At 52.4% G+C, this 20,010-nt stretch overlaps 9 protein-coding genes across 9 annotated transcripts; 3 read left to right on the top strand and 6 right to left on the bottom strand.

Annotated features, from left to right (window-relative positions):
• Positions 1-1,407: 1,407 nt before the first annotated feature.
• AA0111_g12127 (hypothetical protein) lies at positions 1,408-2,160 on the bottom strand (the record flags this gene model as incomplete). The annotated part of the gene is made up of 2 exons (XM_028646071.1): positions 1,408-1,983; positions 2,038-2,160. The coding sequence occupies 2 exons, from the start codon at positions 2,158-2,160 to the stop codon at positions 1,408-1,410; spliced, it is 699 nt and encodes a 232-aa protein (XP_028500281.1).
• Positions 2,161-2,754: 594 nt separating this feature from the next.
• AA0111_g12126 (hypothetical protein) lies at positions 2,755-5,007 on the bottom strand (the record flags this gene model as incomplete). Its single annotated transcript, XM_028646070.1, has 1 exon — positions 2,755-5,007. The coding sequence occupies one exon, from the start codon at positions 5,005-5,007 to the stop codon at positions 2,755-2,757; it is 2,253 nt and encodes a 750-aa protein (XP_028500282.1).
• A 188-nt stretch (positions 5,008-5,195) lies between these two features.
• Positions 5,196-6,514, bottom strand: AA0111_g12125 (WD repeat-containing protein; the record flags this gene model as incomplete). The annotated part of the gene is made up of 2 exons (XM_028646069.1): positions 5,196-6,111; positions 6,162-6,514. The coding sequence occupies 2 exons, from the start codon at positions 6,512-6,514 to the stop codon at positions 5,196-5,198; spliced, it is 1,269 nt and encodes a 422-aa protein (XP_028500283.1).
• Positions 6,515-7,326: 812 nt separating this feature from the next.
• On the top strand, positions 7,327-8,431 carry AA0111_g12124 (hypothetical protein; the record flags this gene model as incomplete). Its single annotated transcript, XM_028646068.1, has 2 exons — positions 7,327-8,194; positions 8,250-8,431. The coding sequence occupies 2 exons, from the start codon at positions 7,327-7,329 to the stop codon at positions 8,429-8,431; spliced, it is 1,050 nt and encodes a 349-aa protein (XP_028500290.1).
• Positions 8,432-10,528: 2,097 nt separating this feature from the next.
• AA0111_g12123 (hypothetical protein) lies at positions 10,529-11,894 on the bottom strand (the record flags this gene model as incomplete). The annotated part of the gene is made up of 4 exons (XM_028646067.1): positions 10,529-11,037; positions 11,086-11,432; positions 11,485-11,693; positions 11,745-11,894. 4 exons carry the CDS (start codon positions 11,892-11,894, stop codon positions 10,529-10,531), a joined length of 1,215 nt encoding a protein of 404 aa, XP_028500284.1.
• Positions 11,895-15,056: 3,162 nt separating this feature from the next.
• On the top strand, positions 15,057-15,509 carry AA0111_g12122 (hypothetical protein; the record flags this gene model as incomplete). The annotated part of the gene is made up of 1 exon (XM_028646066.1): positions 15,057-15,509. The coding sequence occupies one exon, from the start codon at positions 15,057-15,059 to the stop codon at positions 15,507-15,509; it is 453 nt and encodes a 150-aa protein (XP_028500285.1).
• Positions 15,510-15,746: 237 nt separating this feature from the next.
• AA0111_g12121 (hypothetical protein) lies at positions 15,747-16,661 on the bottom strand (the record flags this gene model as incomplete). The annotated part of the gene is made up of 1 exon (XM_028646065.1): positions 15,747-16,661. One exon carries the CDS (start codon positions 16,659-16,661, stop codon positions 15,747-15,749), a length of 915 nt encoding a protein of 304 aa, XP_028500286.1.
• Positions 16,662-17,120: 459 nt separating this feature from the next.
• Positions 17,121-18,449, top strand: AA0111_g12120 (hypothetical protein; the record flags this gene model as incomplete). The annotated part of the gene is made up of 1 exon (XM_028646064.1): positions 17,121-18,449. The coding sequence occupies one exon, from the start codon at positions 17,121-17,123 to the stop codon at positions 18,447-18,449; it is 1,329 nt and encodes a 442-aa protein (XP_028500287.1).
• Positions 18,450-18,655: 206 nt separating this feature from the next.
• Positions 18,656-18,954, bottom strand: AA0111_g12119 (hypothetical protein; the record flags this gene model as incomplete). The annotated part of the gene is made up of 3 exons (XM_028646062.1): positions 18,656-18,685; positions 18,733-18,840; positions 18,892-18,954. The coding sequence occupies 3 exons, from the start codon at positions 18,952-18,954 to the stop codon at positions 18,656-18,658; spliced, it is 201 nt and encodes a 66-aa protein (XP_028500271.1).
• Positions 18,955-20,010: the final 1,056 nt, after the last annotated feature.

The raw sequence follows: 20,010 nt of genomic DNA, 5'->3' as shown, positions 1-20,010 counted from the left end.
TTTCAAAGACGCGATCGAGATCACGCGGCGGTTAGGTTTTCGATACCTCTGGATAGACGCACTATGTATCATTCAAGACAATACTGAGGACTGGGCCAAGGAAGCGGGGAAAATGGCTTCTTACTATGGGCTGTCGACTCTCATGATCTCCGCAACTGCTGCTAAAGATAGTAGTGAAGGCATCCTGACAGCTCGAAGTGTACTTTACTCACCTATCTTGGGTAGAGAAAAAAGGTATTACCTGTGCCAAAGTCGACTCCTCTCAGACGCCGATATTGATGAATCTGTCTTGGCCACGCGTGGCTGGGCTGCGCAAGAGAGAATGCTGGCACCCCGCATCTTACACTACACGAAACGGCAGATGATTTGGGAATGTGCAGAAGAGTTCCGGTGTGAAGCTTCAGACATCGCGCAATACGGACAATGTTTTAGTCAGGGATATGTTAAGTCATTGTGCCAACAATATATCTCCAAGGCTTTGAGTCAAAAGAACACCGTACTCCACTCCTACTATCACCGCGGGGAGAAGGTGCTGGAACGCAGGTTCAGCGGCGCATTCTTGAATATGAACGACATTTGGGGTCGATGTGTCAGCGATTATTCATTCCGCTCTTTGACAGTGCCAACCGACAAACTCCACGCTATCGCCGGTGTCGCAAGAATGCTGAATCATAGCGGTGAACTCGGAGAGTATCTGGCGGGTATCTGGAGCGCACATCTAGCACCTGGTTTAGGCTGGATCAGAATGCCGAGGGAGCTCTCTTCGCCGCCTTTATATATAGCGCCTAGCTGGAGTTGGGCCGGTGCGGAAGGTGGAGTGAGTTGGGTGACCGACATTCCACAAACATCCACCCATGATACAAAGACGACCTGTGTCAAGAAGTTCAATCCCCACTTAATCGAGCAGCACATGATATTACAGGATGAGCATAATGTCTACGGCGCTGTACTTGAGGGTTCCTACATCACCGTGGAAGGCGCATGTCTTACGCACGCAAATCTTGGTTGGCTTTTGAGAGAGGCGTACGGTACTCATTTCAGTGATTCTGGTCATATCAGGATCGATCTCGATAGGGGTGACCAACTGGACGTGCCTGCGCCCTATGATTGCTGTATGTTCCTTATGGGCGATATATCCTACCATGAAGAAAGGGCCATACTGGTATTCAAGGACAACGACAGGTCTGTGGACTTACTACTGCTCAGCTGGGTTGACAGGGAGGCGAAAGTTGCACAGCGGATTGGGATAGCGCAGATGACAGCGCCGAGGAACATGAATGGAGTGCAGTTTCTGCGTACGTTTGATGCCGCCAGTTGGGAAAGATTGACACTGAAGTTGGTGTAAGATATCCTATGCCAAAGTCTACGAGCTATTTACAATCCAATATTTTCCTCCCACCACATCATCTAGCACTTGAACACAGCCGGTCCAGGACTCGTGTACGTCTTACTTCCAGTGTACAAATTGTACAAAATCCCCGCATCATTCTGCTTATACGCACCGGGAAAAGAAACCGTCGCCGGCGTCTTACTCGCCTCCCCACCCGTAACATTAATCTGCGCACACTCCATATAAAACTGCGCGCCCATGCTCGAACTGGCCGAATGCAGTGCAATCAGTTCACCCCTCAGCAGATACTGTCCCGGCGCAATGCACTTGGGAATCGTAACCGTCTGCACGCCCTGGTTCGCAATCAACCGGTCAACACCCCATTTCGAGCCGTCAAAGGCATCCTCGCTGATCTTGAACCAGCCTCCGCCGATACCTGAATCGGTCTTTGCGTCGCTGACTTTCTTCATGTAGGCCATGACGGGTCCCTTGTGGCTTGAATCGATGACGTCGCTAGGACCGGAAGTCAGGGTGTGGCGCCATGTTAGTTTCGCGGTGCTGCCGGCTTGTAGGGTGATGACGGTGGAGGTTTTCGCGGTGGGGTTTGGGCCGCCGTTGCAGACTATGTCGTTCGAGGAAACGTCGTTTATGGGCTGCGAAAGGGATTAGATGGAGAACAGTGGGCTTTGGAGGAACAAGAGATTTACACCGTCGTATGTGGGGACGCGGACACCGTCTCCTACTGCGCCGCCATTGACACTGAGGAAGATGGTGTGTGCGGATGTTGAGGTAGCTGCTGCAGCGAGAACGAGCGATGTAGAGAGCTTCATTGTAAAGGCTGATTTTGTTCTGGTTGGAGTGCTGGGGTTGAGCTCGATGCTGTGATGTTCATGTCGTCCGTGTTGCTTATAACTAACTTCTCCACGCCACCACCCAAGCCTCGGACTCAAACCCAAGGTTTGCAGATATATTACATGCCCGATGATGTTGCATCTACATTTCCGAATGCGTACAAGTCCAACTTCACTACCCCAGGCGAGCGGAGCATTTCCTTCGTGTCCACCAACTGCATACCGTGCCACGACTTCACACACCCCAACCACGTGCTACCATCCGGCGCTATACTTACCAAAACCCGGATCAGCCAGGCCGCATCGCTGTAATTGCAACGCGATTAGATTAGGCAATGTATTAAGACGTGTCGAATGTTCTTCGAAAGGCTTAAGCGAGCTTGACTTTAGCCAATGGCTTAGCCGTGTGTAAATTGCAGGGTCGAAAAATGCCAAGATACCCGGGGATAGAGTGCCGCCTCATATGAAGAGGCTTGCTCACGTCCTGGTTGACGCATTGCCGCTAGTGTAGAAGTGCCGACCGGATCGCGATGTGCGGGTGTCTGTCGAGATGATAGACCGCATGTGATGCACTCAGAGAAGCGTGATATCCTGAACTTCGATATCCTCCATAGCCATTACTTCCCCCTTCATGATACCATGAACGTATGCTTCGCCCAAAAGCTCGAACTTCTTGCCATCCCCTTCAACTTGCATCTGCCTTATCACAAAAGGTACACATGCTCGATCGAATACAGCGACCTTATCACCGACTTGCACACCTCTCGGCACTAGCGCAAAGTAGCCCTTCTCGGTTACAGCAAATCGCCGCATCTCTAAGGCGGCCCGGAGCGCCGTATTCAAGTCTTCCAAGATCTTGGCTGGCTTCCTCGTCTTGAGACTGTCGAGGTTGAAGTAGCCTTTCTGCCGCCGGATGCTCATAGTCTGGCCGGGAAGGGAGAGAGATTTTCCTGTCGTGGCATCGAGAATTAAGCCAAAGACCTCGCTGTGATCCGCGGAGGGAGCTAAGACGCCTGTGCCATCGCGTCCTGCCAGTAGTGTGTGTAGAAAGGCCTCGTAGGTTGAAGTGCCTAGTAGGAGGTAGGTCTGTGTTCGACCTGCACCCATGACCAGCTCCGTGTAGGATCTCAAATCACTGTTGCTCAGCGGCGGATTGGTGATATCAAGGAAAGGGTCGTTGCTAACATTGCCTATGATGGCAATTGTATCGACGACCTTACCACAGAGCGTGATCTCGCGTTTGTCATCGCTCAAGACCACTTTGGGTAGCTGCGCGCCTGTGACGGGTCTACCGCCCGCACAATATAGAGCCCAAGACTTTGTCAAGTAGCCCAGGGCTTTTGTCACACGAGGTGCGCTCCAATCTGGTACCCATGATGGCCGAAGCGGCTCCTCGTGGTCGACGCAGCTCAGCAGCTCGTATATACGCAGCGGAATCTCCGTCAGGCAGGCATTGTGGTATACCTCTCTGGTGGATCCATTATAATCCGGTACGACGGTCGAATCTGCTATACCCAGTACGCCGTAAATCTTGTCTTTCGGCTCGGTCGCCTGAGCATACCGCGTAGACTCCAGGATAGTCAGTAAGGCTTCTTTTTGGACAAGTGTCAAGCCGTGCAGGCGATCAGCTTGTATCGAATTGACTACCGTCGCCCCTTGTGGTGGCAGCGTCCAAGCATTAGTGACCTCGCCGTATTTCTCCTTCAGCACAACATCTGCTGTTAGCCAGCTGAGAATGTGGGTTTCTCTCAAGTCGTAACACCACGCTGCAAAGTCATCCCAGCAGACCTCTGCCTTGCCGCATTTTACAAACAGGTTTCTTGAAAGAACAGCTTCTTGAATGGTCCACAGCCTGCCAAACCAGGGTCGCCGGAGGAATTGGCGGACTGCCCACCATGCTCGGTCATCGCTGGGCGGAAAGTCCAGCCTCGAAAATTCGGCGGGCGTTACTTGCGCATCGGTCCCTTGCAGACGCACGTAGACGGTTTCCATCAAGTCTAATGCGAGGGCCGGGTCCTCTCCGTTTTCGTCGCCGAGCCATATAAGGGTTTCCGTCGCATGTGTGTATATCATCCCCATGAGTGGGATCTGTTGCACCTTCTCTGCCTTGTCTTCCTGGTTGATGCAGATCTGGTCCGCCCACATGACCACACTATGCTGAGTGGAGCGCATGTGTTCCAAGGCCCCTGCGAGGGTTGCTGTAATCTTCAACTCACCATGCTCGAACGCTACTGTGTGGTCAAAGACGGGTGCGCCCCAGACATAGCTCAGTGCGGTAAACCACACGGGTCCCCCTGTAACAAGCGAAACGGCATGGTTGGTATGCCTCGTGAAGGTCAAGGTTCTCCTGCTCGTGTTTGCTGGATTGTCGAAAGGCTGAGTATACTGCTCCTCTCTTGCAGGATGCGAGAAGTCGATGCTAACTGTGTGTAGAGCTCCTTTAAGTGAACTCCCGGGTTCTCCTGCATATAACTCCAAGACGCGTATTTCGCCGTCTATGAGCGGTTGATAAAGCTTCGACGGGGGCACATTAGGTCGCTCGCCCCCCTGAGACCTCTTCTCCGCCACAAAATCTCTGACATGCGTTTGTGCAATCTCATCTAGCCGGCCGTCAACACCGGCGGGGCCTTCGAGCGTAGCGGGCTGGAATACAGCCGTCTTGGAGAGAGCAGAGTAGAAGCAGTTGCAGTCATCTGACACATCACGAGTTAGTAAGCGATACCGGCGTACTGAGCTGGGCGGAAGCACTGCACCTTGCGCATTCGTTGCGCATGGACAAGTCGAAGCATGCTCGATATGTGAATAGGACTTTTTATAACTAGCCATATTGTTGTAGTGGTGATGCTGGAACTGAGGTGGGAAGTGAGGTCGCAGTTTCAGCAGGTACGACAGTCGGGCCTAGGCCCGACTCGGAGTGGGGGCCATTATGAATAGGCAGGAGCTGGCGACAACAAATGTTTGGGAATGGTTTATACATTACTTCGCTGTCGTTAACAACACCCGATACGGCTGCTTCAGTCCGCAAGTCCAAGAAACTGAGTGATGCCGTGACCCGGGGCCTGCCCGCCCTTGTTCTTCTTTCTCTTCTTGCGCTTCTGCTTTGGCTCGTCCTCTTCGCTGCTATCATCCATATCCTCGTCGCTATCACCATCATCCTCGCTCTCGTGGTCTCGCTTGCCATTGTCAGATTCCTCCTCGTCTTCATCAACGTCCTGCCAGGTTTTCTCTCCCCACACCTTGACGGTCTTTCCACCGCTGCTTATCATGCGACCAGTGACGTCGAAACCGAGACCAATGACGCTCTCCTTGGCCAGCTCATCATGCTTGAGCTCCGAGACAATCTTATTCGGGCCGAGCTTAGCAAAACGAATGTCTCCGTTGCCCAAGCCTACTGCAATGTGCTTGCCGCCAGGTCCAACACCGTCTGGTACGACAGTGATGGAATCCAGACTCTCGCCGCCTCCCTTGGAGCGGTCGACGATGATGCGCTCGTCTTGGTCGTCCCATACTCCGCGCTCCCACAGTGTGAGAACACCGTCGCCTGCACCTACTATGACCTTCTCACCTACACTCGAGCCCTTCTTTGGTAGCCCGGTGACAATGGTGGAACAAAGCAGCTCCTCCTCTTGGTCCTCACTGCGAACCATGACTCCTCTCCGCAGATCGGTGACTGCCAGTGTGCTGCCACCTGTTGTGACCCATTGCTTGCTGAAGCCACTGGTACTCGCTTGCGTGGGTGGTAGAGGTGTGAGGGAGGAGACGTAGTCATCGTGCGGACGGTGTGAGTTTTCGGGCTTCAGGGAGACCTTTTCGCCACCCTTGAGGTTCCTAATGTCGTAGATGTGCAGTGCGCCGGAGTCGGTTGTGAGGATGAGCGATTGCGGAGAAAGGGCGTAGACGAGCGTAGGCGCATCGATGCCACCATTGGCGCTGCGAAGTGTCAATGAAGCTCACGTGATTCTTGCAATGTCACTACTCACGGATCGAGCGGTACAGCAATCTTCGCAGTGACCTGGCCGGTCATGGAGTCTGCGACCTTGACGATGCCATCTGTTCCTGCCGAGTACAGCGACGTACCATCAACGCTGTATCCGAGTGTTCGACAGCTTCCCTTGTGTCGCCGTGTGCGCCAGACATTGTCTATGGTACCAAAGCCTTTCTCCGAGGCTGGCGCCGTATCATCGTCGTCGTCGTCGTCGGTCGCGTCAGAAGGCAGCCTGAAAGTCTGGACATGGCCGCTAGCCAAGCCTACAGATATAACGGGCTCTTCTGGATGTATCGCTTGCACAAAAATATCGTGCTCCACTGGGAGCGCGCACAAGTTCTCGAACATCTTTGAGCTAAGGATGCTGTGCAGTTGAGAATGCTCTTCGCGACAGCTTCAACATTTTTTGTGGAGCCGCGGCTGGGGCCAGGGCAGCTGCAGCCGATGGCCTTGGCAGGTACTTCTTGCACGTGGGCGACCTTTCACTTTCAACACCGACATCGCGGCAGTCTCGGTCCTGATATCTTGACTGCATGTGCACTATACATGCTCACTCAAGCCTTTTGGGTTGACCGTGTCCGACAGCGAGATGCCATCTCTTGTCGCAATCTAACATAAGCACCGAAGTGGTCGGATACCACATATTCAATTTCCCATTGTACTTCTTCGAGATCAAGCTCCTCCATATGGCTTCCATGGATGTCAGAAGCAGCTTCACTTTTTCCAGTCAATTCGTTCCCCAAGTGGTTTGACAGCACCGGAAACCGGGTTCGTGGACCACAAGTCCTCCATGTGCAGCATCGTGAGCACGTCGAATGAGTTTTTCCTCCCAATCACGGCCATACCATACACCACGCTTCGTCTCCACCACGCTTTTGATCTTCATCGGCCCATCGCAAGACGTCCTTGGCCACCGACGCGACAGGAAGGTCGACTTCCTTCCTCATGCGCCAAACCCCGTCAGGCAATGCTGCCGAATCACGTTTGCTAATGATTGGTTACCAGCAATATGAACGGCTCTTCCCCATGTTCACCGTTGTACAGCCGGCACAAAGACATCCGACAACACGCATGTCTTAAATAAACGCCATGAACCAATGTTCTCCCACTTGGCAAGCGTTGGATTCCCTTGCAATAATCTAATACTTAATCTGCCCAACATGCTTGCGCCATCGCTTCTCTACGGTCTTCTGGCCGCGGCCTCTTCGGTCAACGCGTATCATCATGCGAAAACTATCAACTACACTGTCGTGACCGGTATCTTCCAACAAGACGACAACACCACCGACCCTTCGACCTTCGACTTCCTGAGCAGCAACTTTGGTCTAATTAACCGAACCTACCCAAGCGACTCTTCCTACCCAGATCGCAAGCACGCAACCCAATGGCAGCGTCTCGTCCACTACCTCTCCACCCTGAACAAGAAGGCACCGCGCAATGAACGCTACACCCTCTTCTTCATGGGCCGCCACGGTGAAGGCTTCCATAACGCCGCTGAGTCCTACTTTGGCACCCCGGCGTGGAACTGCTACTGGTCCGAGTTGGACGGCAACAGCACCGTCACGTGGGCTGATGCGCAGCTTACAGAACCCGGTATCGAGCAAGCCAAAGTCGTAAATACCTTCTGGAAACATCTCATCAAGGACGAAAAGATATCTCCGCCCGAGACTTTCTATACGAGTCCTTTGCACCGCTGTCTCGACACTGCTAAGCTTAACTTTGAGGGTGTGCCTCTTCCGCGCAAGAACCCCTTTGTGCCTGTCGTCAAGGAGTTTCTGAGAGAGGGTATCAGTGCGCATACTTGCGATCGCCGTCATAGCAAGTCTTACATCAAGAAGAACTTCCCCGGCTTCAAGTTCGAGAAGGGGTTTGCCGAGGAAGACCCATACTGGACTGAGCTTTTCGCGGAGCCGCGCGCAAACCAGGATGCGAGGTCCAAGGCTGTGCTTGACGATATCATCAGCAATGATGATAGCACGTACATCTCCATTACTTCGCACTCTGGTGAAATTGGAAGTCTGCTACGGGGTAAGCTTCCTCTTCCTTAGTTTGGTGATAACTCTGTTTACTAATAACGACGTAGTTCTCGGTCACCGTGAGTTCCGTCTTGCGACTGGAGCTGCTATCCCGGTTCTGGTCAAGGCAACGACAATCAATGCTCCAGCGCCGCCTACAACTACGCTTCCTTACACACCTCAGAAGACGTGTGCTCTGCCGCCTACTATCCGTGACTCGAGCTGCAATGACTGCTCGTGCTGTACGTGAACGGGCGTTATTCGCGCAGGAAGTAGAAGTTCTGTATATACTTGAAATCAGATATGAAATGTGATCTATGCTATGTGATTTACCTACTCGCTTCGACCACGTGGGAGCTGTGGTCCAGAGCTGTCTCTCCGAGTCTTGATTACATTCAATCTCGCTTGCCAGTCGTCTCGCCACCTCGGCTATCTCATCACGCTGTCTGTCCATCTTCACTCGTAGAGGCCCAGGACATCCATGCTATTCACCACATTCTCCATCACCGACAAGGGCAACACGTCGACATGTCCAGGATCCCGGAGCCATCTTAACCCTTATGATCGGCCTCCGATCCTGCTAACCTCGAACATGTCATCAAGCTAAGATGCACGCCAGCCACATGTCGCAGGCACCTATCTCCACAAAAAACCCAGATGCTTCCAAATCACCAGCCCCATATATAGATGGACCGCGGTTCCCAGACATCTGTCATCTGAAACCCATGGTCATGTACGTCGTAAATCTCCCCCACCGCCACCGCGCGGCGAAAAAGGCTGGAAGAAGACCGGAGCAACGCTAGCTCACTGCCGCTCAGTCAGGAATCGGGTTTAACCTAGCGTACCAAACGGACCTTCTGGCCGGGAGTTGGAATTGTGTAGCGGGAAGGAAGGGAAAGGCCTGGCTTGAGCGTTGGGTCTGGTGCAGAGCGGGCGATGCTAGCGTACCAAGATCGCGATCAAAATCGGGCCTTTTGCGCCCCGAGTCTGCGTCGTCTGAATACGATTGGCGGAAGTATGTATGTATGGGATCGGAGGAAGAACTAATATGCACGGGTGGTGGTAGAGGGAGAAACGTTAAACGATGTCGGTTCCCAAGCGAAACGAGGATGCTAGGTGGTATGCAGACTAGATGACGGGACGGCGGTGGTTGAGTGGTGATGGGAGCGGATAGCGTACCAGGTCAAAACAGCGCACTAAATCTCCCTTTCATCAACATGACGGAGCTATTCGACGACATCACTAATCGGTCAAATCCGTTGGTGTGTCGTGGTGCGAAAAGAAGGTTTGCATGGTCGGTTGTTGGTACGGTAGCCTCAACGGTTGATCGCTCGATTGGTGCAAGGATGTAGTCGTCGATCTAGCGTTTGTGTAGAGCATAGGTGCGACGTTGACCGGTCGGTGGTGTTCGGCGGGTTCTCTTGGCTGGAATTATCAGATGTTGGGGCTGGTGGTTTGGACGTTGATGATCGCGAAGCGATTACAGTTGTGAAAGGGGTAGTTGAGATGATCGTAAAGGCAGGTGCAATGGGTGCTAGCTAGCTTACGTTTACTTGTGTGTCGTTCTGAAGTCTTGCGAGACTGCGGCAGTTTGTTGTTCGCGTTCGCATACAATGCTTTTTAAGGTTGCGGCATCCTAGTGTCTGGTGTCACTGAGATGTCATCGCGGGGACTCGGAATAGCACACACCAAGGTACTCGCCCGGACGGCAGTCGAAATCTAGCAAGTTACTGGCTTGTCCATAATCATCTGTCACATCATGCCTTCGAGTATGCTAGGATCTTTACATTGTTCATTAGGTAGAATATGCTCATGTATACAGGGGTATAAAAAACTGTCATGTCGCTTTTGTAATGTACAAGGATGGGGTATAACATAAATGGTGGTGATCATGCACCCGTGTTTCGCGCCTTGATGCTGATAAATTCCAAGGTCAACCAAGCGAGTCAAGTATAGCTTGCGACTCAAGCCGCTGTGGGGCGGATGGATTCCAGATTGTTTGCGATTACCGAGACGAGTCTTCGGTGTCCTTTTTCGGCTCTGGATGAACCGTGTGTCTTGTAGCCTAGGTCTTGCTTCTTTCGCAGATCCAAAGCCATGGCGCTAGTGACGGTCATGTTCGTTCGCAGTTACAAGGGCAAGCGAACATGTGGGGGATCGCATCACTTTCGATATGCGAGAATGGTGTCGGTGTTGCTTCCTTGAGAGACCTTCTGTCTATGCGGCAATCTTGATCAAAGCTGAAACGCAACGACGTAATGTCCGTCTTTCAGGATCAGGGGCAACCCCAGGCGGCTTCGTTGAGATGATTTGAGGAAAGTGATTGTGGGTAGATTGCTGAAATTCATCATCGGTATGGTGCAGACAGAACCGATCCCCTCTCTTCATCCGTAATGTAGAATGACTTTGACACCAAGATGCCGTTCTGAAAATTATCCTCCTCACTGCTCCTTGAGCTCTTGATCCTCAAACTCCTCTGACTATCGTTGTCTGAATTGTCGACGCGCGTGCTCTTCTTTGAATTGGGAGGAGCGCCGGTGCCACCGAACCAGTTAGGCGATTTCGGGAAAGATCCATCTCGCGTTATTTCGTCGTCGGAAGTGCGTGTTTGCACAGTGGCTGAGAGTTTGTACATGTCGGGCCGGAGTTTGTCGGCTTTGGAAGCCGGGGCGGCGTTACCGGGTAAAGGGGCAGACATGCCGTATGCGGAAGGTCGATATGCGCCAGATGGGCGCGTCGAGAGTCCAAGTTTGTGCATGGCAATGAAGAAGAGTGGGCGGAGAGTCGCAAGGCTACCAGCTGTGATAGCAAGGCCTTGTTCAACCGATGACCAGATAGCGATATCAGTCGTCGACCCTAGTAGAGTTAGTACTTGGTAACGACAGTAGTTAAGGAGGGACATACACAGGAAGTCAGGTGCGTTGAAGTAGTGGATGAATGGCAATCGCGCGATGACCGCCGCACTCGCAATGCAGCCCATGGTGATCAAAGGAATCAAAGCGACCTTAGTCCTCCTCTTCAACTGCAAATGCCATACCAGAAAGCCAGGAATAATCGCGAAGGTGAAGTCGGTGATGATGCTGAACACGCTGTAGACATAGCCAAGCGCGGAGATGACAGTGTTGTCAACGCACTTTCCTTGTTGCGACGTGCGATCCCACATGTAAGAAACCGGGTAACACTGGAATAGACAAACGAAGAAAAAGGCGCCTCCAGCGATGACCGAGACACACATTGCACTCCAGATGATCCTGATATTCTTAGTGCGTGTCGCAAACATGACTTGCATGTGGATTTACTCACCATGTATGGATTTTACGAATACTGATCCGTAGGAGAAGGAATCCGATAGAAATCTTTGCGCATATCATGGCTACGGAGTAGAACAGATAGCAGAAATACCAGGCATGCCTTGCCTTTTGTATGCCGTCGGTAGACAGATCGTGGTGGTGGCGTCCAGTTCCATAGTGTATACCGACGCAAGACGAAGTTGAGTAAGAGATGAAGAAGAGCTGAACATCTAGTCAGGCCGTGCCCCAGTTATTTGGTCAGTCCACACTTACTGTTGCGAAGACCATTAACCAGTCATCTCGGCCAAATGCCTTGACCATTTTGACACGAACAAATATCCTCAATGCACAAGCCAGGATCGCAGTGGTGGTGAAAGCGATGTTGACTGCGAGCAGCTCAGGCCCTCTGTTTGGGACAGCCATGGTGATGTTGGTATGTTGTCGAAGCAGTTGACGCTCACACGGCGAGGAGGAGCCCCAGTAGAGCACGACCAACCATTATGGGGGGCTCAGGATCTTTTACGTAGCTGGATTCCTTACCGAACAAGCACGGTGGAGCTATAGAGGGCACCGCATAATGAGTGCAGCCACGAGAGATGTGGGTCTACGGGCGGGCTCCCAGCACTCATTCCAGGGTCTGGTCCGTTTCAGGGAGACACCATTACCAAGAGGGTCGCTTTCCCGCGGAGCTAGGACCTCGAACTATGGATTTGGCGAAGTCGTTCATGCGTTGACAGGGCTAGCTGGGGACGCGTAGAAGCTGACGGCAGTAGTAATGATTGCCGTAAACGAGATTGTCCATTGAAAGTAAACGGACATGACGGAAGTAGGAGCAGGCGATCAGCGCGCACCAGCGTCTCGCAGGCCGCTGAGTAGGGATGACATTGGTATATTTGCAGAGGTCTGAGACGCCACCACTACTCAAAGGAAGCTTGCAGTAGCAAAACTCAAAAGAGCGGCTTGAGTAACGGCAGTGATGCTCCATGTCGTGCTTTTGGAGGTGCCTAGACGCGTGCCACTCAATCGAGTTTCGCGATGTTGACCGGCCACGTGAGAACTAACCATGTTTGGGATTAGTCACCGAAAATCCTGTAAGGGCTGCATCTTCCGTGCCTTCCGCTTCTTGGCTAGTTTCTACACAGACAATGAATGCTAGCAACCTCCAATCCAGGCTCCTCGGAGCTGCCAGCTGTCGCCGCTGATCGGCAGCATCATCGCGCAGTATGTCTTTAACCGTTGGTTTCGACTATTCTACGACTTACTGCCGGTTTTTCTCGATGGGGAAGTGCTCTGCAGTGCTAAGCGCGGGAACTTGTATCCACAAGCCGGACGGTTCCTGAACCTGCATTGATCCTCACTGACAGGTTTGCACAGAGCGGCTGTTCTTAAACTTCACCTTTATTCCTACCATGACATACCATGGCTGATGGCGTTCAATGCAATAGCCAGAGGATGTCACCAAACTACTTAGCAACCTCGGCTTAAGCACATAGACCGCAGGGTTTCACGAGTACCTAGCGCACTGACTGACTCGTTATCGTGGCCGTCGGCACTTGATGGAGGCACTGTACGACCTGGATTTGGCTCCAAACTTGCATCATCCACAGCGCTATTATCGCGTCTTGGACGCAGAGTCTGTCGCACGAACGACCATGGTTCGCAAAGCTGAAACCCATGCTTAGAATATAGTTGTACGGCAACGATCAATTGTCCGAAGATATGTCAATGGCTTGCCTGGCAACTGTTGCTCGGTTATCCCGACAATCAGAACACGGCAAGATATCTCAGCAAGGGTATCGCGGTTTACCACGTCGTTGAGTTTTGCTTGCAAGACCCAAACGGGTCATACTACAAGAGGTGGAGCCGCGGATTCCAAGGGAAGATTGCGACATGACCGTCGCGGGCATCAGGGATGCACAGCACTTCCGAGTTCCTGGAAGTTCCTGGAAACAACTCCGCACCCATTATTGCCCGGTTGGTCGCCTGTCCGGCTCTCCCAACGTTAATTGGCCTCAGCTCAACGTCCTTCCCGCCTGGTACCTTTGTGTCAAAATGCCGGGGAACGTTTACCAGGCCCCCGAGCGAAGGTTCAACTACGGAACGGAAAGAACTCCTGGAGTAGAGTTCTGCTGTCATGATGGCGAAACCGTATCCAAAGCCGGAGAGCAGGCCGACCTCTGTTCAGAATTGCGCAACAAAGAGCTTTTCGGACTCGCACTCGCTGCACCCCTTTCAAGCCGTGGTTGACGCATCTGTCGCACAACCCATGCGATCGGTTGCAATGATCCTACGATGTACTGGGTTACCGCTGATCTTCAGTCTTTCAGGATGACATCCGCAACACCGCACCCAGGCTTGAGCAAAATGTAAGCAGGTGTCCACTTCCAGGAACGCCCTACGGTTATATTCTTCAGTTTGCGCTGACTTCCGAGGTCCTTACATCGGCATCTGACACGGCAGACGCTCCTGGTTCAGAAGAATCTCACTCGTGCGAGAATATTGATCATGTTTCAAACGATCAACGCTTGCAGTAGGTAGGCGACATGCATTAACAAAGTTTTCACGTTGTGCGATGTACCTCTGTACCGTCCAACAACACGGCGAGTCGGAGGACCACCCGCGGGCTCCTAGGCCAAATGCGTTCTTCAATGCAGCTGAGACGATTACCGGAATAGGGACGAGCATCAAAGCCAGAACAAGACAAGTTTCCTTGTCTCGATTGAGCTGGCAATCTCTTAGGCCATACCGCCTAGGTACATGCTTTTGACACAGTGCAGTGCACGCAAGAAGCATAGCATCAACGTCGCCTTGCACTTTGTTATCGTGAGCAAAGTACACTTCGCTACACTGATCTTTTCTTAGCAGTCCACCATGAAGTGTTTGTTGAAAGATATCAGTGCTTTTCATAAGCATTCATATTTCTTTTTCTCTTGTCTCCACAGCACAGCATCGCATCACAGTCATTAGGTCCCGGAAAGATCCTCACAATAGTGTCTTTTTCTTCCGAGCGATCTCCTTCCTTTTTCGCGCCTGCACGTTGCTTATCTCTTTTTATGCATGCACACAAGATGCGCCTATGCGGCGCAGTCAGATTTCGACGCATCCCACGCCCGCACACCCATCCACACAAGCACGAGCGCCCGCCCCAGAAAATCCTAGCGGCTAACCAACCCCCGCAGCCGCCCAACCAACACGTTTGAGAAAAAAATCTCCGCACTCCCGCGAAAAGTGTGGCCGAGTGACTGCCGCCTGGGCAAGGCGGGTGTGGCGTAAATTGTTTCGATTGGAGTCTTGGATTCTGCAACCGCCGCATTTTGCTGTGCCACTGGTAGTACGTTTCGTGGGTGGGGAGGCAGGAATGCGGCGTGGTTAGGGGACGTGGGGTGTATATACTTTACGAGGGAGGCAGGTTGATTGTTACCAGAGACGTGATGCAGCGCATCGTGCTACAATACCAAGGTTCTTGAGTGCATTCATCGGTCCGATACTTGTCCAAGGTTCTAGACGACTCGCATCGCGAACTCGTCTTTCCAGCGAACATCCAAAACCGGCACGCGGAATCTCGCGCGTCAGCCCAGCACAAACATGGAAACCATCTTCACATTCATCACACTTGTCGCTCTCGCATCTTCTGCGCCATTACCCACGTCACAATCAATTGAAGCCCTCCCGCTCGTCTCCCTCGCCCTCATCGGATCACCATCACACTACACAATCGGATCGGCGCAAAGCCCACAACTTTCCACGTTCACATCTACATCCGGAAACGCGTGGTCGATACATATACCCATCGATGTATCCCTCGATCTAAGCACACGGCCAGAGCATGTCCAGGCCATCGAGGTCACTGGAGTAGAATCGGGAAAGGACCTGGCGGGAGAAGAGGTAGAGAAGGATGATAGGGGTGTGCTGTGTAAAGCACGTTTGGGATGGGGGAGTGAGGAGGTGGTCGTGGGGATGGGCAAGGGGAGGGTTGTTGTAGATGGAGGGAAGATGGGTAGGGTTACTGGGTTGAGTTGTTGGAAAGCGGGGGTGTAGGGAACACATGCATGATTTGAGTGAGTGTTACAAGAACAAGCAGCTTCGCAAAGAGTCCTGGAGGATGCTTTGTTGCATGAGGGTTTGATGTGTATACAAACTGGTTTCTAATCTTTAATTCTCCTAGAGGGCGCATGCTCGTCGTGGATATACCTTGTGACTTAGTATCTTGTCGTGTTTCACGAACAAAACTTACCTATATTGTAACTACGTGGGTGGCTATGGGGAGTGACGTCCTCACGCACGGTAACCTTGCATCAGCTTCTCTACAATGCTGATGCCCATCTGCTCGTCTGCAGAAGGTGGCTTCTCCGGCTTCTCTTCCTTTGCAGAAGTAAAGCCCTCTCGTTGCATGATCTGCTCCATCATGCGAATGCCTCTGAGCTCTTGTAGTGGGGGGATGTTCTGTATGCCCTCGGGATCTACAGTATCAAAGTCCAGGGCACCGGTGGGTTTCACCGCGCCAGCCACCTCGTACAATGCGTCTGGCGTAACGACAAAGTCGCTTTGTACCTCTCCCGACGTCGTTGGTGTTACCTTCTCCACACCCAGTTGTGCCTCGTCGACCACCTGGCACGCGTGTGCGACAGCAACAACGGGGGTATTGGGCTGCAGTACCTTCAAGTCCTGCAGCATAGCCCACTGCACTTCGAATAGATTGTGGCCCTCCCATATCGTCACGCCCTGCGCGTTGAAGACGAGACCCCCGATAGCGCACATGTCTACCTTGAGACCTTCATCCCGCATCTGCGAAAGCGATACCGCTCTCCCTATCCCCGGTTTCTCCATGCCGTCTAGACATGCAGCCATCTCGTACTTGGACTCGCTGATCCTTCCGGGATGCAGTAGTACGAAACCTCTGCGTAGCCTATATGTCGCTACCAAGACCCTCTTCCCGTCTTTCAGGGCTCTGTATCGCAGTTGTTCGAGGCTATTGTCGGGCGTGACGAGGATGACGCTGGCCGACTGGTAACATGGCAGGGAGACTAGGCGGTCGATTGCGGAGGCCGAGCTTCGGAAGTCGGGTGTGAAGGACATGAAGTCATAGTTGAAGCGCGCGTCGGGAATGGCGTGTTGGATAAGGTCCTGGTATACGCGTGCCCATATCAGCTTCCTGCTGGAGTCGGCATCGGGAGAAGCAGGGGCCATCATTGGGAGAGACCGGAAGCGAGCGAAGTGCGGCTATAAGCCTGGGTATACGTGATGTGTGATGCTGGAAAGGCGAACGACAATGTGTGGAGTCTGCGCCGTGCAGCGTAACAAAGGGCGGGGGCATGTCGGCCCTGGCGCTGACTAACCGGACCGCCTCGTTTTCATGTACAACCTACCTCCCTCCATGTCAACTTTGTTAGATACCCCGTGGATTGTTTTCTCAAGACTGTCTCTTCACGATGCACGACAGTCGCTTCGTCAGAACATTGGCAGAGATCCGGGTTTACCCGTCCCCGCACCATTGGGGTAAAGTCCCCGCGTCGGGCTACGCCAAATCGGCTACATGATTACGTCCGTCATATTACCGAAGAGTCACATATCTCAAGGCCAAGACGCATTGCAGAGCATGCTGTGAGTATTGGGAGTAGTACGTCCGAGCAGGCACAAATAACTTCCATGATGGGGAAGCACAATGACATCGAACTACGAACAGCTGCGACACCTTCGAACCGGTCGTCGATGGAAGGCAGCGGAGGGACAACACCAGAAGAGCGCATCGCAGAAGCATCGAATATGGATTCCATCAACACCGGTCCGCCAATACTGGAACCTCGAAACCCTATCGAGCCTCTCGAAAACGTTCAAACAGACGCCGAAAGAGATCAGCCGACCATTAAGAAGAAGACATACAAGCATGCAAAAGCCTTGGAGATCTTGAAATGGTTCGTCAAAGACCAGTGGTTCCTCCTCGCAATGGGTGCCGTAGTCCTTATCTCATCCCAAGTCCAAGTCCCAGCCTCACAGCAGCGCACAAAGCGGACGGTAATCACATACCTCGCAGTCTCCGTCATCTTCTTCATCAACGGCTGCACACTGGACACACGGGTCATGCTCGCCAACTACATGCGCTGGAAACTACACATCTTCGTCCAATTACAATGCTACCTCGTCTGTTCAGCAGCCACCTTTGCCATTGTCAGCCTATGTGCGACGAATCCCAACTTCATGGACCCATGGCTATTGATCGGCTTCCTGTTCGTCGGCAGCGCACCTACAACAATGTCCAGCAATGTTGTCATGACGAGACAAGCTCATGGAAACGCGGCGCTCACGGTAGTTCAATCCGTCATTGGTCAATTCCTCTGTCCCTTTTTGACACCCATCATCCTGCAAATGTATCTTTCTACGGGATCGTGGTATAGCAAGGTTCTCCAGCGTGGCTCTGGTTACGCCGGCATTTACCAGCGTGTCTTCATGCAACTCGGCCTGTCGCTATTCCTTCCAATGTTGGTCGGACAGATTGTACAACGCCTGTTCCCGAAGATTACGAAGAAAGTGTTCTTCGAGTGGAAACTGCTCAAGCTTTCGTCAATCGCGCTTCTCACGATGGTGTGGCAGACTTTCGACCAAGCGTTCTCTTCTGGTGCGTTTGAGGCCGTGAAGCCGTCGAACATCATCTTCATCGTCTTCATCACAATCGCGCTGTACTTCATATGGCTCGCCATATGCCTCACAGCCGCTACTTTGTGGTTGCCGAAGAAGGATGTTATTGCATGCTGTTATTGTTGCCCGGCAAAGGCTCTTGCTATGGTTGTCCCCCTCACGTCGGTCATGTACATCAACATCGATCCGGTTGATCAGTCGAAGATGCAGATACCTGCGATCATCTTCCAGGCTTTCCAGGTTGCTATTGGTGGCATCATGACCATTGGTTTCCGCAAGTGGATCCGACCAGAAGAAGAAAAAGAAGAGGCGGAAAAGAACGTGGAAGCAGGCGCAGCGAAGTAGAATTGGAAAGAAGACGGAACTACGCCGATATGTATTACGCCCTAAACGTCTATACTATGCGCGAGCATCCGATTCTTCCGCAGGCGCCTCTCCGCTCACCCCATCTTTTCGCTTTTTTGGATTGCAAGAATATGTAGACATAGTGTATAGTAGTCAAGAACGCCAGATATGCCAAAGAAAAATCGTCTCGTCAAGCCGTGTTTTGCTCAAGTAATGCAGCAGCATCCGTTGGGAATCTGAATCAATCAGCTTGAGGATCTGCCAATGGAAAGGGGATACATACGCATTTGCATGTCCCAGCGAAGCCATCACAAGGGCACTCAACGCAGGTGACTGAGGCAACAGTGCCGTCCGCATTTCTGACTTCCTTGACGGATCGTTCAAGACTGACCTGCGCCATCGATTAGCTGGGGGAACCTCCAGGTAAAGCCAGACTTCTCACTGCTGCGGGCGATGCAAGCGCAACCGAGGCGGCGACGACCGCGATAATAGCCGAAAGCTTCATAGTGTAAAAGGTACCGAGTCTCTGTAACTGTTGGCAACGGAGCAGGATGATTCCAAATGTGACAAAGGATTCAAAGGAGTTTTTGATCGACGCAACAACAGCACAAAGAAGAAGCAAATGCATTAGACAGGACGATCCCGCCAGTTCTTAAGCAGCAATACTTTTTGCCCATCAATGCTACTAATTTGGCACCCTTGCGGTAGTCCTAGCTCGGCCTCCAAACTTTCTTGTGCCCTTGCTCCCCTCATCAATTTTCGCATATTGTGTACGACGCGCGCACCGGTTCCCCGCCCTCGTGGCAGAAACATGTTTTCGCGGAAGATTAATCTATTATCACGCTGGCGTTTACTGGCTGGACCTCGCTTCAGTGCTGGACCCAACTAGGATAATTTGCAAAACGTTCCGGAACATCGGAGTTTACCTCACATATCTCATGAGCCGCGATGCAAACACTTTCTTGCATCCCGGGTAAATGGTCACACGAGACTGGGGTGCATATTGAAAGACCAGCGCATGCGGGCGCGCGCGCGCGCAGGAACGGAGACTTTGGCAGTCTTTGCATACATAGACACACACACATACGGCGTCGCAATTTATTTTCTTACTGCCGATGCGGAAAGGTCATTGGATGCAAGGAAAATACCCGTCGATAAGAATCATAGTATGTGCAGGGCAGGGCATGCAGCGGACCAAAGCCTAGATCGAGTGTACATCCGTCCACGTGCTGCGTCGCCTAGGACAGCTGCCGACAGCAACAAAAAAGGAACGCATGCGCGCACCCCTTTATGTTGTTCTGCGGCGTACGCCCGCCCTGACGTCGTGGCACAATCGACCCGACGACCAGTTTTGGCGTGTCTCGAGATGCCTCTTACGCACGTCATTCTGCGACGCCTCGGTGCGGGCGCGTATATCATCGACAGGCACAATTCCTACGCGTTACCCTCGTGTGTTGCGAGAAGCTGATCCGGCACATACCGAATAGTAAATCCCCTGTTCTAGGCTTTTCGAACATGTCCCTGAATCCGGCACTAGTGTTGAGTACATATACGAGCATGC

Source organism: Alternaria arborescens (genome assembly GCF_004154835.1).
Source record: "Alternaria arborescens strain FERA 675 chromosome Unknown contig_67, whole genome shotgun sequence".
NCBI classification, from domain to species: Eukaryota; Fungi; Ascomycota; class Dothideomycetes; order Pleosporales; family Pleosporaceae; genus Alternaria; species Alternaria arborescens.
Note: the sequence above shows the minus strand (reverse complement) of the source record. Positions and strands in the feature narration are given on the sequence as shown.